Genomic DNA, 23,085 nt, shown 5'->3' on the forward strand with positions numbered 1-23,085 from the left:
ATTTGTGTGTTATTCTTAACACTACCTGTTATTAGCCATCTGTCTGTATTACACTGTCACATACAGATATAGTTGTAGTGCAACATATACAACCAAAAAAAACCCCTTAATTCTGAGCTCAGCTAGACTGGACAGTTGCTGGGCAACTGAACCCACGTTGTACAGTGATTGGAGGTGAGAGCTCTGTATGTTAGTCTCTAGGTATCTGTTCCCACTGGTACATCTTGAAGTAAATTAACTTCTGTATTTCATATAACTAATTCCCACAGAGTTTTAAAGCTTTGTTTGAATAGCCTATTATGAAAATGCAATCAAAATAATTAATAAATAAAAACGCCAATACACAATTTCTTCCCCATATTCCCCAGAGATGTCTCACATATCCCCAAGGGTATTCATATCACAGTTTGGGAATCCCTGATCTACATTATCAACTAACACCAGTTTATTCGTAACTAATAATTCAGTATAGGACAGTGTTTATTGCTAGGAAAAAGGCGGACCCTGCAAAGGTTCCATCTTGCTGCTTTAGGGGGAAAGAAGGAGCCAAGGGACGGCTAGACCTCCTCCACCCTTTATGACCTGGGTTGGGGAGGGGGTCACAAAGACAGTGCTGGCCAAAAGAATCCGATCTCGCATGCGTAAGTCTCATGGGCACCAAGAGTGGAATCCACGCAGACAATCATTAAAAGACGGACAGGCGGTGTTTAGATTACACTAAATGCTATTGTAAAATCCAACTTCTTAATCTAGTAAAATACTACTAGTTAACATAAATGGAGAATAAGAAAGAAGACCCTCATTCAGAGACCAGGGAGTCAAAGTAGCAAAGGAAGAAAAGGAGACTGTGGCTCAAAAAAGGAAGACCAACCAAGTTATATATAATTAATAGCAACTTCGTTCACACAATTCTAAGTGAAACCATGAGGTGTGTGATTGAACAAGAAAAGAAGTTGGGTAGATAGACAGGAGAGGACTGAATATGGTGAAGATGTATTTGAATTGTATGGAGTAATGAGGGTTTGGAAAGAGAGCGTTTAGCTGTAAAGAAGACAAATGAATAGAAGGCAGAGTAAAAGTACAATGGAAGTCAAGCATGCTGCGTTTTTCACCACTGTTGCACTATTGCATGAAAATTACTGTGAGCCAGTGATGACAAGAACAACTCTCGTTATAAGAGTACCATTTGCTACAAAATCAAGGGAAGATTTTTTAGTTTACAGTTTGTAAAGCATTTTCTGATGCCTTCTGAATAATGCCTTCAAATAAAAAAAATAATGCTGGTTTTAAAACTGCTTAGGCAGGATGTTGATTAGTTATACTCAAAGATGGGATTTAAGACTTATGCCAAAGAGTATTTTCAGCGCAACTGAGTAATGTGTCCCAACATACTGACTGGGGGACAAATCAGTACATGTAATTAAAACAAGACATTTTCAGAACAAAAAGGAAATGCTTCTCCATAAAGTCAGCCTGTAGAATTCTTTGTGACAGCAGCTCAGAGTTCAGTAAAACAATTTGAGAATTTTATCACCAACATAATCTGTAGTTACGTGTGCCAAGACTGGAGTAATGAAACATTATGCTTCACAGCATGTGCTGATCTCCACAGGGTGTAAAAAAGAATATAGCTTCCATATTCATGGCTCAATTGGCCAGCTGCATTATGGGTTTTATTGGAGGGTATTACTTCTTTTCACAGACACATCAGATATTAGGTTGTATTACATCTAGGATAATGGTATACAAGTCTTGAGTTGGTATATCATATCCTTTCGTTTTCCTTATTGTATCACTGACCTCTCAAAACTTGCAACAAACTTCAATTCAAACCTTTATCAACTGATTTTCCAGCAAACCAGTGATGTAGAGTATTAAATTATGTCAAAATAATCTAATTTGACTGTCTCAGCCAATTTCTTTTTGTTTAGTCTACAAGCAGTTTGTCTGTTAAAATCTGTTTATCTTTAACATAGAACAAAGTCATACCTAGGTTAACAGATTTCTTCTGCAACTCATTCAATCTTCGCAATCGTTCTTCATTCCTGGCTTTCAGCTGATCAACATTGAGACTGGAGCTTGAGTGCAAAGAGCAGCTGTCAGGCTGTGGCAGCGGAGACTTGCTAAAAGGGACATCATCCTGCAGATTTAGAAAACATGGGAAGATTTCAATAAATATAACACTCCTGCCGAAGGGCCACTACGGATATAACCCATTTATATTGTGTATATATATACACATCATCTACAGCCATTTACTGTGATTCCTATTGAAATGGGAATCACAGTAATTGTCATCTAGTCTACTGTATTCTCTCTGACTGTGGCCAATACCACATGTTTCAGAGGAAGAAGCTCCAAAATAGGAATTGGAAGGCTATTTGCCTAATAGTTAGAAATTAATTTGCCCTGCGAAATGAGGTTTAATATCTCTTCCAAAATTGATGCTAGCATTAGCTACTGTAACTGTAGATATAAAAGTCTACTTCCTTTTTGAATCTTGCTAAGTTTTTGGTCTCAATGACATCCTGTGAGTTGAGTTCCACAGTTTAACTACATATCATGTAAAAAAAAAAAGATTTCCATTCATCAGTTTTCAGTTTGTCACCTTTTGATTTCATTGATTGTTCCTTTGTTCTTGTGTTATAAAAGAGAGAACAGAAGCTCCCAATCTATCTTCTCTATACCAATCATTATTTTACATACTTCTATCATGTCCCCTCTTATTAGTCTCCTTTGTAAAGTAAACTACACAAATCTTCTCAGTCTCGTTATACAACAGTTTTTCCATACCCCTACTCATATTAGTCACTCTTCTCAGAAACCCCTGAGGTTTCTCCATCAAATGCAAAAGAGAGGTGTAGGAGTGGGGAGAGAAGCATTTCATACGTACAATAAATTCCATTGCTTTCTTCTTTATTCGTCTCCTCTCCCTTGCAGATGGCGGTGGCTGTGAAGATAAATTAACTTCTTCAAAAGCTGGAAAGGTTTCCCCATTAGTGCCTGGAAAAGGGAAAGTGAACAAATCTCTCAAGAAAATCAAATTACCACAGTGATGAGTCTGATTACATTTAGTTGTTAAACAAGCAGTGCTAATATAGCACACACAACTTGACACAGATACACTAAACAAATAAATACCTTTCATTGGGATATCCCATGGGGAACCACTAAGCTTAGTGATACTGCATAACAATGACTTGTATGTAAGGGGCATGTGTGATGCTTCTTGGAGTACCCAGTGAGGCTCCTCGCTACCAGCTGCCCTTGGCATAAGGAAGCCTTGTTGTACTTGTCAGAGGTCAGCTCCCCAACTCCGCTGACCACAGGCAACACAAGCACTCCCCCTCCAGACTTAAGCAGGCCCTCCTCTCTCTCTACAGGTCAGTGATAGGCACACTCCAACCCTTGAGCTCTCCAGGTATCCTCCTGGAGCAATGTGTTGCTTCCAAAGGAATAATACACACCAGCTTACCAGCTTCCCTTCAATTCACTGCTCCATTTAACCTACAACACTTACATTTACATTGAAATCAAGCAAACGTTTATTTAACAAAGACTAGACATTAAAATAATAGCAAGTGGAAATACTGGAAACAAATGGTTACACGTAAAATAAAACCATAACATGCCATCTAGGGCCTAGACTTAATTAACAACATGCTTGTGTAATGAAGTTTAGCTCACCTAAAGTCTTAGCAGTTTTTTCCAGCCAGGTTGGCTATGACCCTCCTTTTGCAAGACAGAACACACCGGCAGTTCCTTTCCTCAGTGAAGGATTCCGGGTATACCTGAATACCCACAAGTTATACCCCAAAAATCCATTGTCTTTAATCAAACATGAAGCCACCTGCTGTGTTTGTTTTTTCCTGCAGATCTTCTCTTATGTGAATTCACAATCTCTTCATTAGCATCAGGCTCAGTAATGTAAAAAGTCTTAAACTGTAAGCCAGGGGTCGGCAATCTTTCAGAAGTGGTGTGCCAAGTCTTCATTTATTCACTCTAATTTAAGGTTTCGCGTGCCAGTAATACATTTTAACATTTTTAAAAGGTCTCTTTCTATAAGTCTTTAATATATAACTACACTATTATTGTTTCTAAAGTAAATAAGGTTTTTACAACGATTAAGAAGCTTCATTTAAAATTGAATTTAAAAAACACAGAGCCCCCCCCCGACCGGTGGCCAGGACCCAGGCAGTGTGAGTGCCACTGAAAATCGGCACACGTGCCATAGGTTGCCTACAAAAATAAAATAAAATACACTTTGACTAGCCAGAAAGATAAGCATCTACTACCCCCTGCCTAAACTGAACCTGTTTAAATCACCTTCCAGTGATGTCTTCTCACATACCTGAAGAACTAGTTTTCAATATAGACAGATAACTACTTAAATATCATCTATCCATATATCTTGCAATAATTAGGATGACCAACGTGTTACTGGCTGTTGGTAGAGACTTCACATGACATCCTCGGGCTCACTATTATGCAGACATCAGACCCAGGGGATCCCTGAAAAACACTTGTATACCTTACACGCCCTCTGCCAGTTGGCGGCTTTTGGTATTTCTGCTTATAAGGGAGATCTATGGGTGACTGTGTTCCTTAACAACATTCTGTAATCAGGCTTCTTGATCATATCTGAGTTGTTAGCCTGATTACATAATAATATGTTATGTTCCACTTACGTTAATAAGCCCCCAAAAGTATTCTAACTGCATCAGGTTACAAATGTGTATCCTGTGACTACTGTAGATGTACTCTCTGGTGGTGTTTATGTCCTTTGTGTCTTTCTCATTATGATCCGGTCTTCCTTTAACAACAGTTTTCAAACCCTCCTTTGCTGTGAATCACACAAAATGTGACACTTGTCTCCACTGCCTATTTCAGCCTCCAGGTTTGCGCCTTTCATGCCCAACAACATACATTTGGGATCTGGTGTTGGCCTTGCTAGAGCGCTAAGCATGGCTAACAGTATGAATCAAAGGCAGTGAACTAAAACAGGCCTTGTCAGAATTGTAACATCTAGGTATCACCTAAACAACTAAGCACATTTCTGACCAGAAAGGATGGATTAACACACAGACCCCTCATAAAGATAAGGATGAGGATGTTTTGTTCAAACGATAGGGTACAAGGTGGTAACAACATCTGGAATGTAATACGTAACTGGTTTGTAACAATGTATAAAAGGAGAAGTCATAGGAGGGGCATCTTTGTCCTGGCCTAGGGGACAACACTATGTCAAGGGAGACACTACCTTGTCGCAGGTATACCTGTGTTAGCGTATCTGTAACTGTTGAGCCAGGGCACTAGTGCTGAGCCTGCTCAACAATAAACCTAGCCAAGTGGCTTCACCACCAAACCGAGCCTTCTTTTTTTATGAACAACATCAAGTCTGCTCAATCAGCACGCCACTCTCTGCTGATGCGGCTAGCACCAGAGCTCCACAAACTGCACAGGAGTACAGATAACATCAGCGGCACTAATGAGATCTGATGGATGCCCCTTCCACTGGCTTTGGGCAGACTGCAGGCTTAGTCCCTATTCTAGTGCAATTAGTATCTCAAACATGCTGAGGCTTTCCAGTAACACAAAAGAACTCTGCAGCTCCCCAAAAAGCTGATTTACTATTAAAAAGGCAAGATCCATTAATTATGAATCACACTTCATGAAGATCATTTTCACTGAGCGTATTCTGCTGTAGCACACTTGATTAAAAAAAATAAGAACATAAGAATGGCCATACGAGGTCAGACCAAAGGTCCATCCAGGCCAGTATGCTGTCTACCAACAGTGGCCAATGCCAGGTGCCCCAGAGGGAGTGAACCTAAAAGGTAATGATCTAGTCATCTCTCTCCTGCCATCCATCTCCACCCTCTGACAAACAGAGGCTAGGGACACCATTCCTTACCCATCCTGGCTAATAACCATTAATGGACTTAACCTCCATGAATGTATCCAGTTCTCTTTTAAACCCTGTTATAGTCCTAGCCTTCACAACCTCCTCAGGTAAGGAGTTCCACAGGTTGACTGTGCGCTGAGTGAACTACAATGAACTACAATCATAATTAATTCCATGTTTCTCTCTCGTGTGAGTTTATGTGGTTTTGCTGCCTTTCTTGGGGACATCCCAAGGTTTTAAAAACACAACAAAAGTTCTCACAACCTTTTTAGCATTTTGTAACATACTTTGAAACAACATGGAAAGAAGAATTGGAACAAATAAATTGTCAATGTTCTGCATTATTTTTTGATTTCATAATAGTTAGCCAACTAACTTAAGTCTTAAATAAAAGCTACAAGTTCTGTGTAAGCTTGATGTTTGTCTCTTTCACCAACAAAAGTTAATTTAAATAGAAGATATTATCTTATATACTTTATCATAGAATCATAGAATTCTCTCTATCTAAAAATATCATTTAAAAGACAACCTTAAAAATATCAGTATTCTTACTGACTATACATAACAATGCCATTGCTCTTAATTTCTCAAATATTTCTACAGGATATTGTGATAAAATCACATGCTTAACAGAAGAACCGAGAATAGAAGCATTTACTTTCACCTCTGCAATTTTCCATCATTATAAGCTACTTATCACAACCTGTTACTTTAAACATCTTTGGCTCTGAAAGAGGAGGTTACTAACCTACTGGAGGTTCTTTGAGATGTATGGTCCCTATCTGTATTCCACAGTGGGGTTAAGCATGCACACCATATACCTGGAGCCAGAGAAATGGAAAGTAGTGTCCATTGGTCCTGGCTAATCTTGTGCCTCCAAGCAAGGTGATAAAGGGTGGGACAGATCGACTGCCTCTCCAATTCCTTGTCCACCGTGAATCAGAGAAGATCCGAAGCAGAGGGGAAGGAGGGCAGGTAGTGGAATACAGATAGGGACCACACATCTCAAATAATCTTCAGTTACAGGTAAGCAACCTCCTTTTCTTCTTTGAGTGATGGTCCCTATTGTATTGCACTATGGGTGATCGACAAACAGTACCTAAGAAGGAGGAGGGTGCGAGGACATGGATGGTAGGGTTGAACAGAGAACCACTGTCCTGAAGGAGGCATCAGCAGCGGAGTCATGTCTCAGGGCATAATGACTTGCAAACATGTGAATAGAACTCCACATGGCCACTATGCAGATGTCCAGGAGGGGTACATCCTGAAGAGAAGCTTTTGGTTGGGGGAGGTTTGAGAGCTGATAGAAGAGTAGAATGTATCCAGATACCCATTTGGAGATTCTCTTGGTGGCGATGGCATACCTTCTGATGCTCTCTGCTATGGCGACAATCAGTTTCAGAGATTTCCTGATTGGTTTTGTTCTGTGCAGGTAAAAAGCCAAGGCTTGTTAAACACCAAGGGAATGGAGTCTTCATTTCAGGAAGAATACAGGTAAGTGAATATATTGGTTAAGATGAAATTCCAAAACTACTTTGGAGATAAATTTGAGGTATAATGCAAAGAAATTATCTTTACAGAATACAGTTTGTGGAGAATCTGCCATCATTGCTCCAAGTTCACCAACCCTTCTTGCTGACGTAATAAGTATGAGAAAGGTGACCTCATGGACAGGAGGGACATGGAGAAAGTAGCTAAAGGCTCAAAGTAGACAGGAAAGTCTTTCCAGAATTCATAGTTTAGTAGATATGTGAAAATTGAGTAGCCTCGAGTAGTTGAATGGTATGCACTAATCGCTGCTAAGTGGACTGATAGGGAACTGATGTAGACCCGAGGTCTTCGAAGACAGGATATAGTCTAAAATGAGAGGAATATCTGTAATCTCTGGTTAGACACCTCTTTGTTGTGTCCAAGATGAGAAGCATTTCCATTTAGGTAGGTAACATTTCCTAGCAGAGTCTTTTCTGCTATTAGAGATGTCTCGTGCAGATGAACATGAATGTTCTAGGGATCACGCCCATCCAAATATCACGCCCTGAGGTGGAGTGGTCATGGATTGGGGTGTTTGATCTTGCCATTGCATTGGATCAGGAACCCAGGGAATATTGGGAAGATAACTGATGGGCAAAATGACATATGCAGGAGTCTGGGGAACCAGAACTGTCTGGGACAGAAGGGGCCTTGCTATATCCTGTCAGATCTTGTGTAGAACTTGTGGCAGGAACAGCATCGGAGAAAGGGCACAGTTGAATTGGTCTAACCAGGTAAAAAGCAAAGCATCGCTCTGGCAGCGGTGACCTAGGGCTCCCCTGGAGCAACACGTGGTGCATTTTCTGTTTGTTTGAGTAGTGAATAAAATCTCTGGTTGGGGTGTGCAGCACCATGTTGTGAAATTTCCATTCATGGGTGAGTGCAAGTGTCTGCTGAAGTAGTCTGTGAGCATATTCTGCTTCCCCAGAAGGCAGGCTGCTGATAGGATGATGTGATTGCTGATACACCTCATCCTCAGGCTTACCACTTCTGAACACAGGGAGGCAGATCTTCCTCTCTCTTGCTTGTTGATGTAGAAGACAAGTGTTTGTTCTCCAACATTATAAAGACATGGTGAGAGCAGATGAATGGAAAAAAAGACTTGCATGCCCACCATACTAGTTCTTACCTTTGCTTGTTGTATGGTGGTTTTGGGATCTGCACAAATGAGGATTATAAAAAAAAAAAAAAAAAAAAAAAAAAAAAAAAACACAAAATTCACTCTCACTGGTCATCTGCCTTGATATCACATATTGATTAATATTTGAAACTACATTACCACAAGTAAAAATCTAGTGTACTGTTCCTGTTAAACACAATCCTTGCTCTTTAGCTGGACTTTTAGATTGATTGCAAGTTCTTCTTGAGAACATACTCTGTTTTTTGTCTCTAGATGGAGTATCTCCATATCAGCATTATTAGATTTTAAAAAGCTACCTAATGTGACCACCTCTGAGTTTCCCAGGACATCCTCATAGACTTTAAGGTCAGAAGGGACCATCATGATCATCTAGTCTGACCACCTTCGCACTGCAGGCCACAAAACATCATCCACCCAGTTTTGTAATAGATCCCTAACTGCTGGCTGTGTTATTGAAGTCCTCAAACATGGTTTTAAGACTTCAACTTATACAGAATTCACCAGTGACACCAGTTTAAACCTGCAAGTGATCCGTACCCCATGGTGCAGAGGAAGGCAAAAAAACCCCCATGGTCTCTGCCAATCTGACTCGGAGGGGAAATTCCTTCCTGACCCCAACTATGGTAATCAGTTAGACCATGAGCATGTGGGCAAGACCCACCAGCCAGACACTGGGGAAACAATTTTCTGTAGTAACTCAGAGCCCTCTCCATCAGGTGTCCCATCACTAGCTATTGGAGATATTTGCTGCTAGCAGTTGCAGATAGGTTACATGCTATCATACGCAATCTCATCATACCATCCCCTCCGTAAACTTACCAAGCTCAGTCTTGAGGCCAGCTAGGTGTTTTGCCACCATTTCTTCCCTTGGATGGCTGTTCCAGAATTTTCTGGGTTCTCTGTCTTTTATACAGGTACTCTCAATATTTACATTTGGTACAGCACTGAGCATGCTTTCATCACTTAATTAGTAAATAATAAATAACATCTCCTAGAGTGAGGATAGATTGGGTGCAGGCTACTCATAGAATCAAAGAGATGGAAAAGACTAATTAGATCCTGTGCATGCCCCTGCTCATGTCAAATTATATCATATTCTCCATTATTTATATATTAACACAATGAGTTTGAATGTTTCCTAATGTGAAATTCAGATTTGACAAAAAAAAACCTTGACACCTTTCTTCCCCCTTACCTGGAGCCAAAGGCAGTGATTACCTATAGGTTGGGTGTACAGGAAAATACAGAATAAACAGGGTTTCTTCGCTTCATAAAACAATCTACAGACATAAAACTTTTATATGTCCTCTATGTCATAAAGAATAAATATTGCAAGCTTTTTGACCTTTTGGTGACAGGAAAGGGTAATCTGTGGCACCCTTATGCCCAAGTAGCTGAAAAGTATTCCTGCTGACATCTATACTGGCCAGCACTCAAAGGCCCAAACAGGTCACGGGCTCTATTATAGTGGGTTCTGTACACAAATTCCAAGAAAACATGGCCCCTGTCCTAAGCATTTACAGTCTAATTTGAAACAAGATGTGATAAATTAACATGACAAATAGAGAGGGAAAATGTAATTTCACTTTTACACATAGATATCAAGGGTTTAAAGCAACACATACTCAATTGTAACCCTAATGTGCCTCACAAATATTCTTCTATATAGAATCCTCTAAGATATCAAGTGGAGGCATATCATTTTAAAGAACAATGCTGATAGTCATCTGCAGTAATAAGTGATGCATGAAGAGTAGAAACATGTTGTATCTAATCTAGGCAGCTTAAAATTGTGATTGCATGCACATCATTATTTAACCCTTTTGAGCCAGAAATCAAAAATCCCCAAGTTTCGCATTCATGCAAAATACATTAACACTGATGGAAGGAGCTCTTGACCTGCTGATTTCAAGACTGAGACTTTTTAGTACTACATCAGTTCAGAATGGATGACCTGTAGTTCTAAACTGAAGCTGCTGAATGAATTGTTCTGTTTCTTGCATAATGGGTGGAGACCTCTATCTATCTATGATTATAAAGCATTTGCTTAAGAATTGTCATCTTGCCCTCCCCTTGCCAAAGAACTGTGCTACAGAATCTAAGCCAGGGGATCTCAAACTCAATTTACCTTAGGACCAGTGCCAATAATGTCACTGAAGATGGTGTTCAGAAAAGAAAATGTTTATATTTTATTATTTATAAGAAATTCGAAATAAAAATACAACTGTCATACAACTTTATACAATTCTTCGCCTGCCAGAGAGTTTTTAGTGTTTGTCAGACACCTGGCAATGCTTCAGTTCTGTCAGTTTGTTGATGTTTGGCCTCAGTGACTGAGCAGTTGAAATCTTCAGGATTGCAGCAAGGTGTGCATCAGATAGTTGTGTTCATAATGAATACAAAGAAGTCAAAATACTGGAAAAAAGTTTCTCACAAATGTAAGTACTGCCAAAAAAGGACATGATTTTTCTGAAGGTTTTGCAAAGATTTGGGAAAGATGGCGGTAGCTGTCTGAAGAACTCTGACATCCTCAGTTTCTCTGAATTTAGTATTTAAAGATATGTTGCACTGTATATCCATGAGTTCCATTTGTAAATCACGTGGTGCTGTTTCCACATCAACAGAAAATGGATTAGCAAACATATCCAAGCTCCTTTGTGCTTTCTGAAATCTGCAAACTACTGATCAAATCCTTGCAAAAGCAGGTCAAGCTTAGTAGTGTATTCAGAACCACGGAACTGTATTTCAGAGTCGAGCTCTTCCACAAGTGACTTGCATGCTGGGAAATGAGTGACATTTCCCTGAGAAATCTGATTTTTCTACAAATTTAGTTTAGTTGTGAATACTCTCACATTATCATACACTGCTGTCACCAGCTTGCCTGGATCTCACAGCTTCAGGTTTAGGATATTCAGATCTCGTGTTATGTCAACAAGGAAAGCAAGATCTGTCATCCATTTACGATCTTCAAATTGTGATACAGGCATTTTAATTTCTTCCATGAATGTTTTCACCTCTGTTTTCAATTCAAAGAATCTCTTTAAAGTAGAACCCCTGTTTAGTCAGTGCACCTCAGTGAACTATGTACCAAAGACATAGGGAAGGGTAGGAGAAATGCCTTTGAGGCCAAATTTAGGCTGTTAGGAAAGAGACTGAAATCCAGGACCTCTATGGTGGCCTCTCAGAAATGCTTCCAGTTCAATGTAGGCAGGCAGAGCTTCAGAGTCTCAATGCGTGAATGAGACGATGGTGTAGAGAGGGGGGATTTAGATTTATTAGGAACTGGGGAAACTTTGGGGATGGAAGAGCCAAACAGGAAGGATGGGCTCCACCTAAACAAAAGTGGATCCAGACTGCTGGCACTTAACATTAAAAAGGTTGCAGAGTAGTTTTTAAACTAAGAGATGGGGGAAAGCCAATTGCTGCTGAGGTGCACGTGGATCTGACAGACTTCTCTTAGAGGAGAGTGTATTGATAGAGATTCTCTAGGTTTTATAGTCAGAAAGAGAGGATGGAAGAGGATAAAGTATGGGTCAGATCAGACAAGAAACATTCACATAAAGGATCTGACACATCAGATATTGATGCAATAGGCATCACAGAAACCTGGTGGAGTGAGGACAATCCATGGGACACAATCATTCTGGGGTATAAAATATATCAGAAGGACAGAACAGGTTGTGCCGGGCGGGGGCACTATATGTGAAAGAAAATGTAGAATCAAATGAAATAAAAATCTTAAATGAATTTATATGTTCCATATAATCTCTATGGATAGTAATTCCATGCTCTAATAAGAATATAACAGTAGGGATCTATTATCGACCACCTGACCAGGACAGTGCTTAGATGAAATGCTAAGGGAGCTTAGAGAGGCTATCAAAATAAAAAACTCAGTAATAGTGGGGGATTTTAATTATCCCAATATTGACTGGGCACATGTCACCTCAGGATGAAATGTAGAGACAAAATTTCTCGATACTTTAAATGACTGCTTCTTGGAGCAGATGGTACAGGAACCCACAAGGGGAGAGGCAACTCTCAATACTAGTCTTCAGTGGAGCACAGGATCTGGTTCAAGAGGTAACTATAACAGGACCGCTTGGAAATAGTGACCGTAATATAACAACATTTAACATTCCTGTCGTGGGAAGAACACCTCAACAGCCCAACACTGTGGCATTTAATTTCAGAAAGGGGAACTATGCAAAAATGAGGAGGCTAGTTAAACAGAAATGAAAAGATACAGTGATTAGAGTGAAATCCCCGCAAGCTGCATGGACACTTTTCAAAGACACCATAATAGAGGCTCAACTTAAATGTATACCCCAAATTAAAAAACACAGAAAAAGAACTAAAAAAGAGCCACCGTGGCTTAACAACCATGATAAAGAAGCAGGAGAGATAAAAAGGCATCTTTTAAAAAGTGGAAATCAAATCCTAGTAAGGTAAATAGAAAGGAGCATAAACACTGCCAAATTAAATGTAAAAATGTAATAAGAAAAGCCAAAAACGAGTTTGAAGAACAGCTAGCCAAAAACTCAAAAGGTAATAAAATCTTTTTTAAGTACATAAGAAGCAGGAAGCCTGCTAAACAACCAGTGGGGCCCCTGGACGATCAAGATACTAAAGGAGCACTTAAAGACGATAAAGTCATTGCAGAGAAACTAAATGAATTCTTTGCTTCAGCCTCATGGCTGAGGATGTTAGGGAGATTCCCAAACCTGAGCCAAATGTTGTAGGTGACAAATAGGAGGAATTGTCACAGACTGAAGTGTCACTAGAGGAGGTTTTGGAATTAATTGAGAAACTTACCAATAACAAGTCACCAGGACCAGATGGCATTCACCCAAGAGTTCTGAAAGAACTCAAATGTGAAACTGCAGGACTATTAACTATGGTTTGTAACCTGTCCTTTAAATCAGCTACTGTACCCAATGACTGGAAGATAGCTAATGTAATGTCAATATTTAAGAAGGACTCTAGAGGTGATCCTGGGAATTACAGACTGGTAAGTCTAACGTCAATACCGTGCAAATTAGTTGAAACAATAGTAAAGAATAAAATTGTCAGACACATAGAAGAATATACATTGTTGCACAAAAGTCAACGTGGTTTCTGTAAAGGGAGATCATGTCTTACTAATTTAGAGTTCTTTGAAGGGGTCAACAAACATGTGGACAAGAGGGATCCAGTGGACATAGTGTACTTAGATTTCCAAAAAGCCTTTGACAAGGTCCCTCACCAAAGGCGCTTAAGTAAATTAAGTTATCATAGGATAAGAGGGAAGATACTTTCATGGATTGAGAACTGGTTAAAAGACAGGGAACAAAGGGTAGGAATAAAAGGTAAATTTTCAGAATGGAGAGGGGTAACTAGTGGTGTTCCCCAAGGGTCAGTCCTAGGACCAATCCTATTCAACTTATTCATAAATGATCGGAAGAAAGGGGTAAACAGTGAGGTGGCAAAGTTTGCAGATGATACTAAATTGCTCAAGATAGTTAAGACCAAAGCAGACTGAGAAGAACTTCAAAAAGATCTCACAAAACTAAGTGATTGGGCAACAAAATGGCAAATGAAATTTAATGTGGATAAATGTAAAGTAATGTACATTGGAAAAAATAACCCCAACTATACATACAATATGATGGGAGCTAATTTAGCTACCATTAATCAAGAGAAAGATCTTGGAGTCATCGTGGATAGTTCTCTGAAGATGTCCACGCAGTGTGCAGCGACAGTCAAAAAAGCAAACGGGATGTTAGGAATCATTAAAAAAGGGATAGAGAATAAGACTGAGAATATCTTATTGCCCTTATATAAATCTATGGTACGCCACATCTCGAATACTGCGTACAGATGTGGTCTCCTCATCTCAAAAAAGATATACTAGCATTAGAAAAGGTTCAGAAAAGGACAACCAAAATTATTAGGGGGTTGGAACGGGTCCCATACGAGGAGAGATTAAAGAAGCTAGGACTTTTCAGCTTGGAAAAGAGGAGACTAAGGGGGGATATGATAGAGGTATATAAAATCATGAGTGGTGTGGAGAAAGAAAATAAGGAGAAGTTATTTACTTGTTCCTATAATACAAGAACCAGGGGCCACCAAATGAAATTAATGGGTAGCAGGTTTAAAACAAATAAAAGGAAGTTCTTCTTCACTCAGTGCACAGTCAACCTGTGGAACTCCTTGCCTGAGGAGGTTGTGAAGGCTAGGACTATAACAGGATTTAAAAGAGAACTGGATAAATTCATGGAGATTAAGTCCATTAATGTCTATTAGCCAGGATGGGTAAGGAATGGTGTCCCTAGCCTCTGTCTGTCAGACAGTGGAGATGGATGGCAGGAGAGAGATCACTAGATGATTACTTGTTAGTTTCACACCCTCTGGGGCACCTGGCATTGGTCACTGTTGGTAGACATGATACTGGGCTGGATGGACCCTTGGTCTGACCCAGTATGACCTTTCTTATATTCTTAAGTTACTGTATTTAGATTCAATTCCCTCCAAGAAAGCACGAAACTGTCTGTGCTGCAAGCCCCTTGAACGAATGTAATTCACACATTTCACAACAACTGACATGACAGCGTCAGATTTCAAAGATTTACTACACAGTGCTTGTTGGTGAATGATGCAGTAGAATGCTATTGGTTGCTCAGCGTTTTGCTCGGCCAACTTTCTTTGTACTAGTGCTACCAACCCGTTTTTCTGACCAATCATTGCTTGGGCCCTGTCAGTGGGTAAGCCTGCTAACATATGCCATGGTAGACTGCGTTGTTCCAGTGCTTCTGTGAGGCGGTGAAAAATTTCACTGGCTGTTGTTGACAAGCTGAGCAGTTCTTCAGTTACTGCAAAGTTTTCACCAACGCCTCTCACAAATATGGCAAGCTGCGTACTGTCAACCAAATCGGTACTCTCATCAATTGCAACTGAATATGCACGGAAAGCTGTGCTTTTCTTGATGAGCTGCCCATCAATATCTTTAGAGAGCTCAAGAATATGCTCTGCTACTGTATTTGGAGATAGGCTGTTATTGCTGAAAACATCTCTCTTATCAGGACATACGATGTCACTGACTTTAATAAAGCATTGTTTAATAAATTCACCATCAGTAAATGGCTTCTCACACTTGGCAATCATTTCACTCATGACATAACTTGCCAAAACTGCTGACTCTGACTCTTTTCTCGCTTTCTGAAAAAGCTGCTGCTTCGCTAATTCTTTTTTCAATTGTAAGACCATCTTCTCTCCCTCTCTCCTCCCTGATATTTATCATATTGCTGTGCATGTTTTGTTGTGCAATGTCGTTTGATATTGTAGTCTTTTAAAACAGCAACTTTGTCTTTGCAGCGCAAGCATGAGGCAGTCTGTTTGTAGTCAGTGACAAAATAATCAACAGTCCACTTATCTTGGAATTGGCGGTGTTCGTCATCAATTTAAATCTTCAGGATTCCAGCAAGGTGTGCATCAGATAGTTGTGTTCGGTATTTTGACTTGTTACATTGTAGAAAAAAGTGACGATGCCTCCATGGCTGACTCTGCCTGGCAACTAGTGATGGTATATCTGTCCTTCTCCCCCAGCCAATGGGAGCTGCAGGGGGCAGCATCTGCAGCAGACAGAGCCAGTAGCATGGCTGCATAGATCTTGGCTCTGCCAGCAACAGCAAGGCTTGAACCACATGCAGGGAGCGAGCTGCCTGAGGTGAATGTTCCCCAGGCCACAGACCTCGAAAGTTTTATCAATGACACGTTGCTGAGTGCAACCCCTGGGAGGGTCCGAACAGCAGCAGGATGGAGCAACGCTGTGGGGACGGGCAAGTGAATCTCTCCTGCCTGTTCCCCTCCCCACCTCGGCTGGCAGCCACGAGGGCCGGATGAAAGAACTTTCTAAAAAGTTTCCGTGAGCCGCAGTGGGGAGTTCTGTGGGCCACATAAACATACACATGTATACATATTTTAATCATCCTAGTTTTGAAGATCTATCTTACAAATATAAATCGAGCACAAGCCATCAGAGATGCATGAAAGAATAGCTCAGAACAACCTCATTCACCTCAAGAGGTTACAACGGTCTGGTCTACCAAAAAAATTAGGTCACTATAATTACATTGCTCAGGAGTGTGAAAAATCCACCCCACTAAGTGATGCAGTTAAACCAACCTAACCCTCAGTAGATGACGCTAACTTGACAGGGAGGCAGATTACTTTCAAGCGTCCCTCCTATCAGCATAGGTATCATCCTTAAGCACTACAGCGGTGCACAGCTGCAGTGGCTGATTTTTTTTTTACTACGAAATCTCACAAAAGAATATTTATCTATCAATATCATGTATTTCACCAGCACCATTCCTAGCTATTTTGGAGCCCTAGGGGCCCCAGGCCTCCATGGGGGAAGCAGGGGGGCTGTTCCCAGGCCTTACCGGGAGGGAACGGGGGGACTGGACCCAGGCCTCCATGTGCGGGAGCAGGGGGCGGGGAGGAATGGGCTGGCCCCAGGCCTTCGCAGGGGCGAGGAGGGGGCTGGCCACTTCCTGCGGGAAGTGGAATGACCCGGCCCCAGCCTGCTCCTCTCCCCTGGCTCCCAGCCGCGCCGCCGGCGAGTGCTGGGTGACGGTTTTCCCCTGCCCCCAAGCCTGGGAGCCAGGGGAGCGGAGCAAGCTGGGGCTGGGTCATTCCACTTCCCACAGGAAGTGGCCAGCCCTCCTCTTCCCCCGTCCCCCGTGGAGGCCTGGGGCCAGCCCCCCTCGCTCCCGCCTGCGAGACCTAGGGCCCCAGGCTGCTCCGCTCCCCTGGCTCCTAGGCTTGGGGAGAGGAGGGAACCACCCACCAGTACTAGCCAGCAGCGCGGCTGGGAGCCAGGAGGGCGGAGCAAGCTGGGGCCAGGTCACTCCACTTACCATGTGGTGAGTGCAGGGTCGGGCCTGGCTGCAATCTTAAGGGGAGTGGGGCTGGGGAAGGGGCAGGGGCCTGGGGAAGAGCCAGAGCAGCAGCTAGAGCAGCACGCAGCTTTGCAGGGCACCAGGAAATTTGGTGCCCCAAATTTCCTGGTGCCCTATGCAGCTGCGTGCTTTGCGTATGGGTAAGGACAGCCCTGTATTTCACTACTGATCATTTTAGAAGAAACATCCAGATAACGTGCTTATCCCACAATCTCCAATTGCATCCCATCCCTCCCCAGGTGCCAAAAGTCCCATTGTCCACTACCAACTTGCCAAAACATCCAAGTTCACCTGGACAATTTCAATACAAATATCTGATGTACTGAAAGTTTAAAATGTGGGAAGAGCATAAAATAAATGGAATTTGATAACAAAATTGGCAGTAATATTTAACTCATTTTAAAACTTCAATTCTTAATAAAAATAAAGCTTGTGGAGAATTGTCATTCAGTGGCATCACAATGCTGCAGAATCTAGAGACAATGTAATGCAATTTAGGTCCAGCTAGAGGTGTGGTTTGTATAAAAGACAATGCTAAACATTCAGTCAGGGGAATCATTTTAGACTGAATGCCTTGTTAATCTTAATTAGTACAGTAATACATATAACAGAGAATGGATTCAGGCTATTCTGCTTCCATTTCATTTCCATTTCCAACTTCAACAATCTAAGTATTGTTTGATTGAAGGACAAGTAAGAATTCTTACACTATGTCTAAAATAAAACTACAAGCTATTATGGCACATTAAGATCTGACAACGATTACAATAACAATAGCACTATGTAGTACAGCATTGATGAAAAGCAAACCACAGAAAGGAGGACAAAAAGGAGTAAGCGATTACATTAACATCCGCTTTTTAAGTTAGAGAGGACTTTCCCAACACACATAATTAGGCCTGACAATTACCAACTCCACCGGAAAAGTCTACTGGTTTGAGACTTTTAAAATAGCAGCATAATCACTTTGTCTGAGAACAATACCACCATATCAAATGTCATGTTGAACATAAACAAATACTGCTAAAAATAGAGGCATAAACTCACCAATGAAAGCACTCTCAGACTCCAATAGTGAATTTTTCAAGAATTCACTGGATTCATTTCTGAACTAAAAAAGTAAAACAGAAGACACTCAGTTCAGCTGTACTAGTGTCTGGATGGTATTTTTGGCGGGTTTTTTTTGTTTTGTTTTGTTTTGCGGTTTTTTTTTTGCTTTTTGCTTGCTGGTTTGTTTATTAGTATTCTAGTGGTTCTGAAAAGTGCCAGATTGACAGAAATTAGAGAAACAAGATGGGTGAAGTAATATCTTTTATTGGAGCAACTTTTGTTGGTAAGAGATACAAGCTTTTGAGCTACACAGAGCGGCTAACGGGAGTTTTGTGACAGACTTCTTCAGGTGAAGGGAGAAATTACGTGACCGACGGGGTAAGTTTGTTATCTGTTGTATGTGTGTTTGTCTGTTGTGGTGTGCTTGCTGCTGGACTGAAATATAAATTGTGGTCTGTTTGTTTGGGGACGGTGTGCTGACCATGTGGGTGCTGAGCCTAGCGGCCTGCTAGACAAGGCTGAGAGCATCTTAATGATGCTTTGATCTCTAAGCCCTTTAGCACCCATCAGCCCTTAACCAGGGGGGCGGGGCTACTCAGGAAGACCAGGACTTTAAAAAGCCTGCTCCTAAGCAACCAAAGGAGCTAGCAAACAGGAGCGGCTAACAGGTGAGTTTTGCAAAGGAGTTGAGAGCAGGAGTGGGAGGCTAGATACATGTAACATTCCTTAAACTTCTTTAAACGTAAGCCACACAAAAAAACTGATAAAAACAAAACCTCAACAAAGGAACTAACTTCAAGAGTAAAAAGATAATGTAGGCAGAAATCCAGCAACAGAATGGGGGCTACCCAGTTTATTACACCCAATGCAACATGTATGATTACCTACCCTATGGGCAGGTGGCATATGTGTGCATTTGGTACAAGGAGCTGCTGGTCCTCAAATACTGTGTATGGGCTTTGGAGGCCAGGGTGTCTGAGCTGAAGGAGCTAAGGGAGACAGAGACGTACATAGATGAGACTTTCGGAGACACAGTAGAACGGTCCCACCCTCTGACAGCCTCTGTGCTGTTGAGGAGGATGAAAGCCTCAGGGAAGGAGAACATCCAACTGGAGCAGAGGGAAACGATCCCATAATTGGGACCCTCCTTCCAGATGATGTTGTGATATCCTCTTGCACTGAGGATACCTCTCCGGGGGAGGGAACTCCGGTTATTAGGAAAAGAGAGGTATTGGTAAAGGGCAATTCAATCATTAGAAACATAGATAGCTGGGTTTGCGATGACCGGGAGAACTGCATGGTGACTTGGCTGCCTGGTGTGAAGATTGTGGATCTCTCAAGACAACTTGACAGACTTGTGTGTAGTGCTGGAGAGGAACCGGTGGTCATGGTACATGTAGGTACCAGTGACATACGGAGGGATAGGAGAGAGGTCCTGGAGGCCAAATTTAGGCTGCTAGGTAAGAGATTGAAGTCCAGGATCACCACGGTACCATTCTCTGAAATGCTTCCAGTTCCACGTGCAGGGCCAGTTAGACAGGCAGAACTGCAGAGTCTCAATGCGTGGATGAGACAATGGTGTAGGGAGGAGAGGTTTCCATTTATTGGGAACTGGGGAAAAATTTTGGGAAAGAGGGAGCCTATACAGGAAGGATGGGCTTCACCTAAAACAAAACGGAACCAGATTGCTGGTGCTTAAAATTAAAAAGGTTGTAGAGGAGTTTTTAAACTAAGGGCTGGGAGAAAGCCAACAGGTGAGGAGGAGCATGTGGTTCAGACAGAGACATCCCTTAGGAGAGGATCTACTAATGAAGATTGTCTATGTCCTAGTAAGGAGGAGAGGATGGAAGATGATAAAATACAGGTGGGATCTGATGAGAAACTGTCAAATGAAAAAAAGTCTCATTCAATGACATCATGTAATGGGAGACAGCTAAAAAGTGACATGCTTTTAAAGTGCTTCTATACCAATGCTAGAAGTCTAAATAATAAGATGGGTGAACTAGAGGGCCTCATATTAAATGAGGATATTGATATCATAGGCATCACAGAATCTTGGTGGAATAAGGATAATCAATGGGACACAGTAATATCAGGGTACAAAATATATGGGAAGGACAAAACAGGGCAGGTTGGTTGGGGAGTGGCACTATATGTGAAAAGAAAGCATAGAATCAAATGAAGTAAAAATCTTAAATGAACCAAACAGTACCACAGAATAGTAATTCCATGCTCGAATAATAATGTAGCAGTAGGGATATATTACCGATAATATATCCCTACTGCATATATCCCTACCTGCTACATTATTATTCGAGGATGACCAGGATGGTGATAGTGACTGTGAAATGCTCATAGAGATTAGACAGGCTACTAAAATAATAAACTCAATAATAATGGGGGATTTCAACTATCCCCATATTGACTGGATACATATCACCTCAGGACAGGATGGAGATATAATATGTTGACACCTTAAATAACTGCTTCTTGAAGCAGCTAGTCCTTGAACCCACAAGAGGAGAGGCAATTTTCGATTTAGTCCTAAGTGGAGCATAGGATCAGGTCCAAGTGGTGAATATAGCTGGACCGCTTGGTAATAGTGACCACAATATAATTAAATTTAACATCCCTGTGACGGGGAAAACACCACAGCAGCCCAACACTGTAGTATTTAATTTCAGAAAGAGGAACTACACAAAAATGAGGAGGTTAATTAAACAGAAATTAAAAGGTACAGCACCAAAAGTAAAATCCTTGAAAACTGCATGAAAACTTTTAAAAGACACCATAATAGAGGCTCAACTTAAATATATATCCCAAATTAAAAAACATAGTAAGAGAACGAAAAAAGAGTCACTGTGGCAAAACAACAAAGTAAAAGAAGTAGTGAGAGGCAAAAAGGCATCCTTTAAAAAGTAAAAGTTAAATCCTAATGAGGAAAATAGAAAGGAGCATAAACTCTGGCAAATGAAGTGTAAAAATATAATTAGGAAGTCCAAAAAAAGAATTTGAAGAACAGCTAGCCAAAGACTCAAAAAGTAATAGCAAAATTGTGTTTAAGTACAACAGAAGCAGAAAGCCTGCTAAACAATCAGAGGGACCACTGGACGATCAAGATGCTAAAGGAGCACTGAAGGAAGATAAGGCCATTGCAGAGAAACTAAAGGAATTCTTTGCATCAGTCTTCACGGTTGAGGATGTGAGGGAGATTCCGAAACCTGAGCCATTCTTTTTAGATGACAAATCTGAGGAACTGTACCAGATTGAAGTGTCATTAGAAGAGGTTCTGGAACAAATTGATAAACTAAACAGTAACAAGTCAACAAGACCAGATGGTATTCACCCAAGAGTTCTGAAGGAACTGATATGTGAAATTGCAGGACTACTAGCTGTCATCTGTAACCTATCATTTAAATCAGCTTCTGTACCAAATGACTGGAGGATAGCTAATGTAACGCCAATTTTTAAAAAGAGCTCCAGAGGTGATCCTGGCAATTACAGGCCAGTAAGCCTGATTTCAGTACCAGGCAAACTGGTTGAAATTATAGTAAAGAACAAAATTTTCAGACACATAGATGAACATAATTTGTTGGAGAATAGTCAACACGGTTTTTATAAAGGGAAATCATACCTCACCAATCTTCTAGAATTTTTTGAGGGGGTCAACAAGCATATGGACAAGGGGGATCCAGTGGATGTAGTGTACTTAGATTTTCAGAAAGCCTTCAACAAGGTCCCTCACCTAAGGTTCTTAAGCAAAATCAGCAGTCATGGGATAAGAGGGAAGATTCTCTCATGGATTAGTAACTGGTTAAAAGATAGGAAACGAAGGGTAGGAATAAATAGTCAGTTTTCAGAAGGGAGAGAGGTAAATAGTGGGGTCCCCCAGGGTTCTGTACTGGGACCAATACTGTTCAACATATTCATAAATGATCTGGAAAAAGAGGTAACAATGAGGTGGCAAAATTTGCAAATGATACAAAACTACTCAAGATAGTTAAGTCCCAGGCAGACTGGAAAGAGCTACAAAAGGATCTCTCAAAATGGGGTGACTGGGCAAAAAAATGGCAGATGAAATTCAATGTTGATAAATGCAAAGTAATGTACATTGGAAAACATAATCCCAACTATAGATATAAAATGATAGCGTCTAAATTAGCTGTTACCACTCAAGAAAGAGACCTTGGAATCATTGTGGATAGTTCTCTGAAAACTCAATGTTCCACTCAATTTGCAGCAGCAGTCAAAAAAGCGAACAGAATGTTGGGAATCATTAAAAAAAGAGATAGATAATAAGACAGAAAATATCATATTATCTCTATATAAATCCATTCTATGCCTACATCTTGAATACTGTGTGCAGACGTGGTCGCCCCATCTCAAAAAAGACTGGACTTGGAAAAGGTTCAGAAAAGGGCAACAAAAATTATTAGGGGTACGGAACAGCTGCCATATGAGGAGAGATTAATAAGACTGGGACTTTTCAGCTTGGAAAAAAGATGACTAAGTGGGGA

At 41.0% G+C, this 23,085-nt stretch overlaps 1 protein-coding gene across 16 annotated transcripts in view; it reads right to left on the reverse strand.

Annotated features, from left to right (window-relative positions):
- The window catches only part of CSPP1 (centrosome and spindle pole associated protein 1), a 178,969-nt gene that overhangs the window by 16,386 nt on the left and 139,498 nt on the right, over positions 1 to 23,085 (reverse strand). For 15 of the 16 annotated variants that reach the window (XM_043507755.1, XM_043507756.1, XM_043507760.1 and 12 more), the window contains 3 exons: positions 18,566 to 18,629; positions 2,894 to 3,003; positions 1,990 to 2,140 (listed from right to left, as the gene is read on the reverse strand). In XM_043507755.1, the coding sequence (XP_043363690.1) occupies positions 1,990 to 2,140; positions 2,894 to 3,003; positions 18,566 to 18,629 (325 nt within the window). The remainder of the gene's footprint in view (positions 1 to 1,989; positions 2,141 to 2,893; positions 3,004 to 18,565; positions 18,630 to 23,085) is intronic. The other variant, XM_043507759.1, reaches the window with a different exon arrangement.

This window comes from Dermochelys coriacea, chromosome 2 (assembly GCF_009764565.3).
Source record: "Dermochelys coriacea isolate rDerCor1 chromosome 2, rDerCor1.pri.v4, whole genome shotgun sequence".
Taxonomy (NCBI): domain Eukaryota; kingdom Metazoa; phylum Chordata; order Testudines; family Dermochelyidae; genus Dermochelys; species Dermochelys coriacea.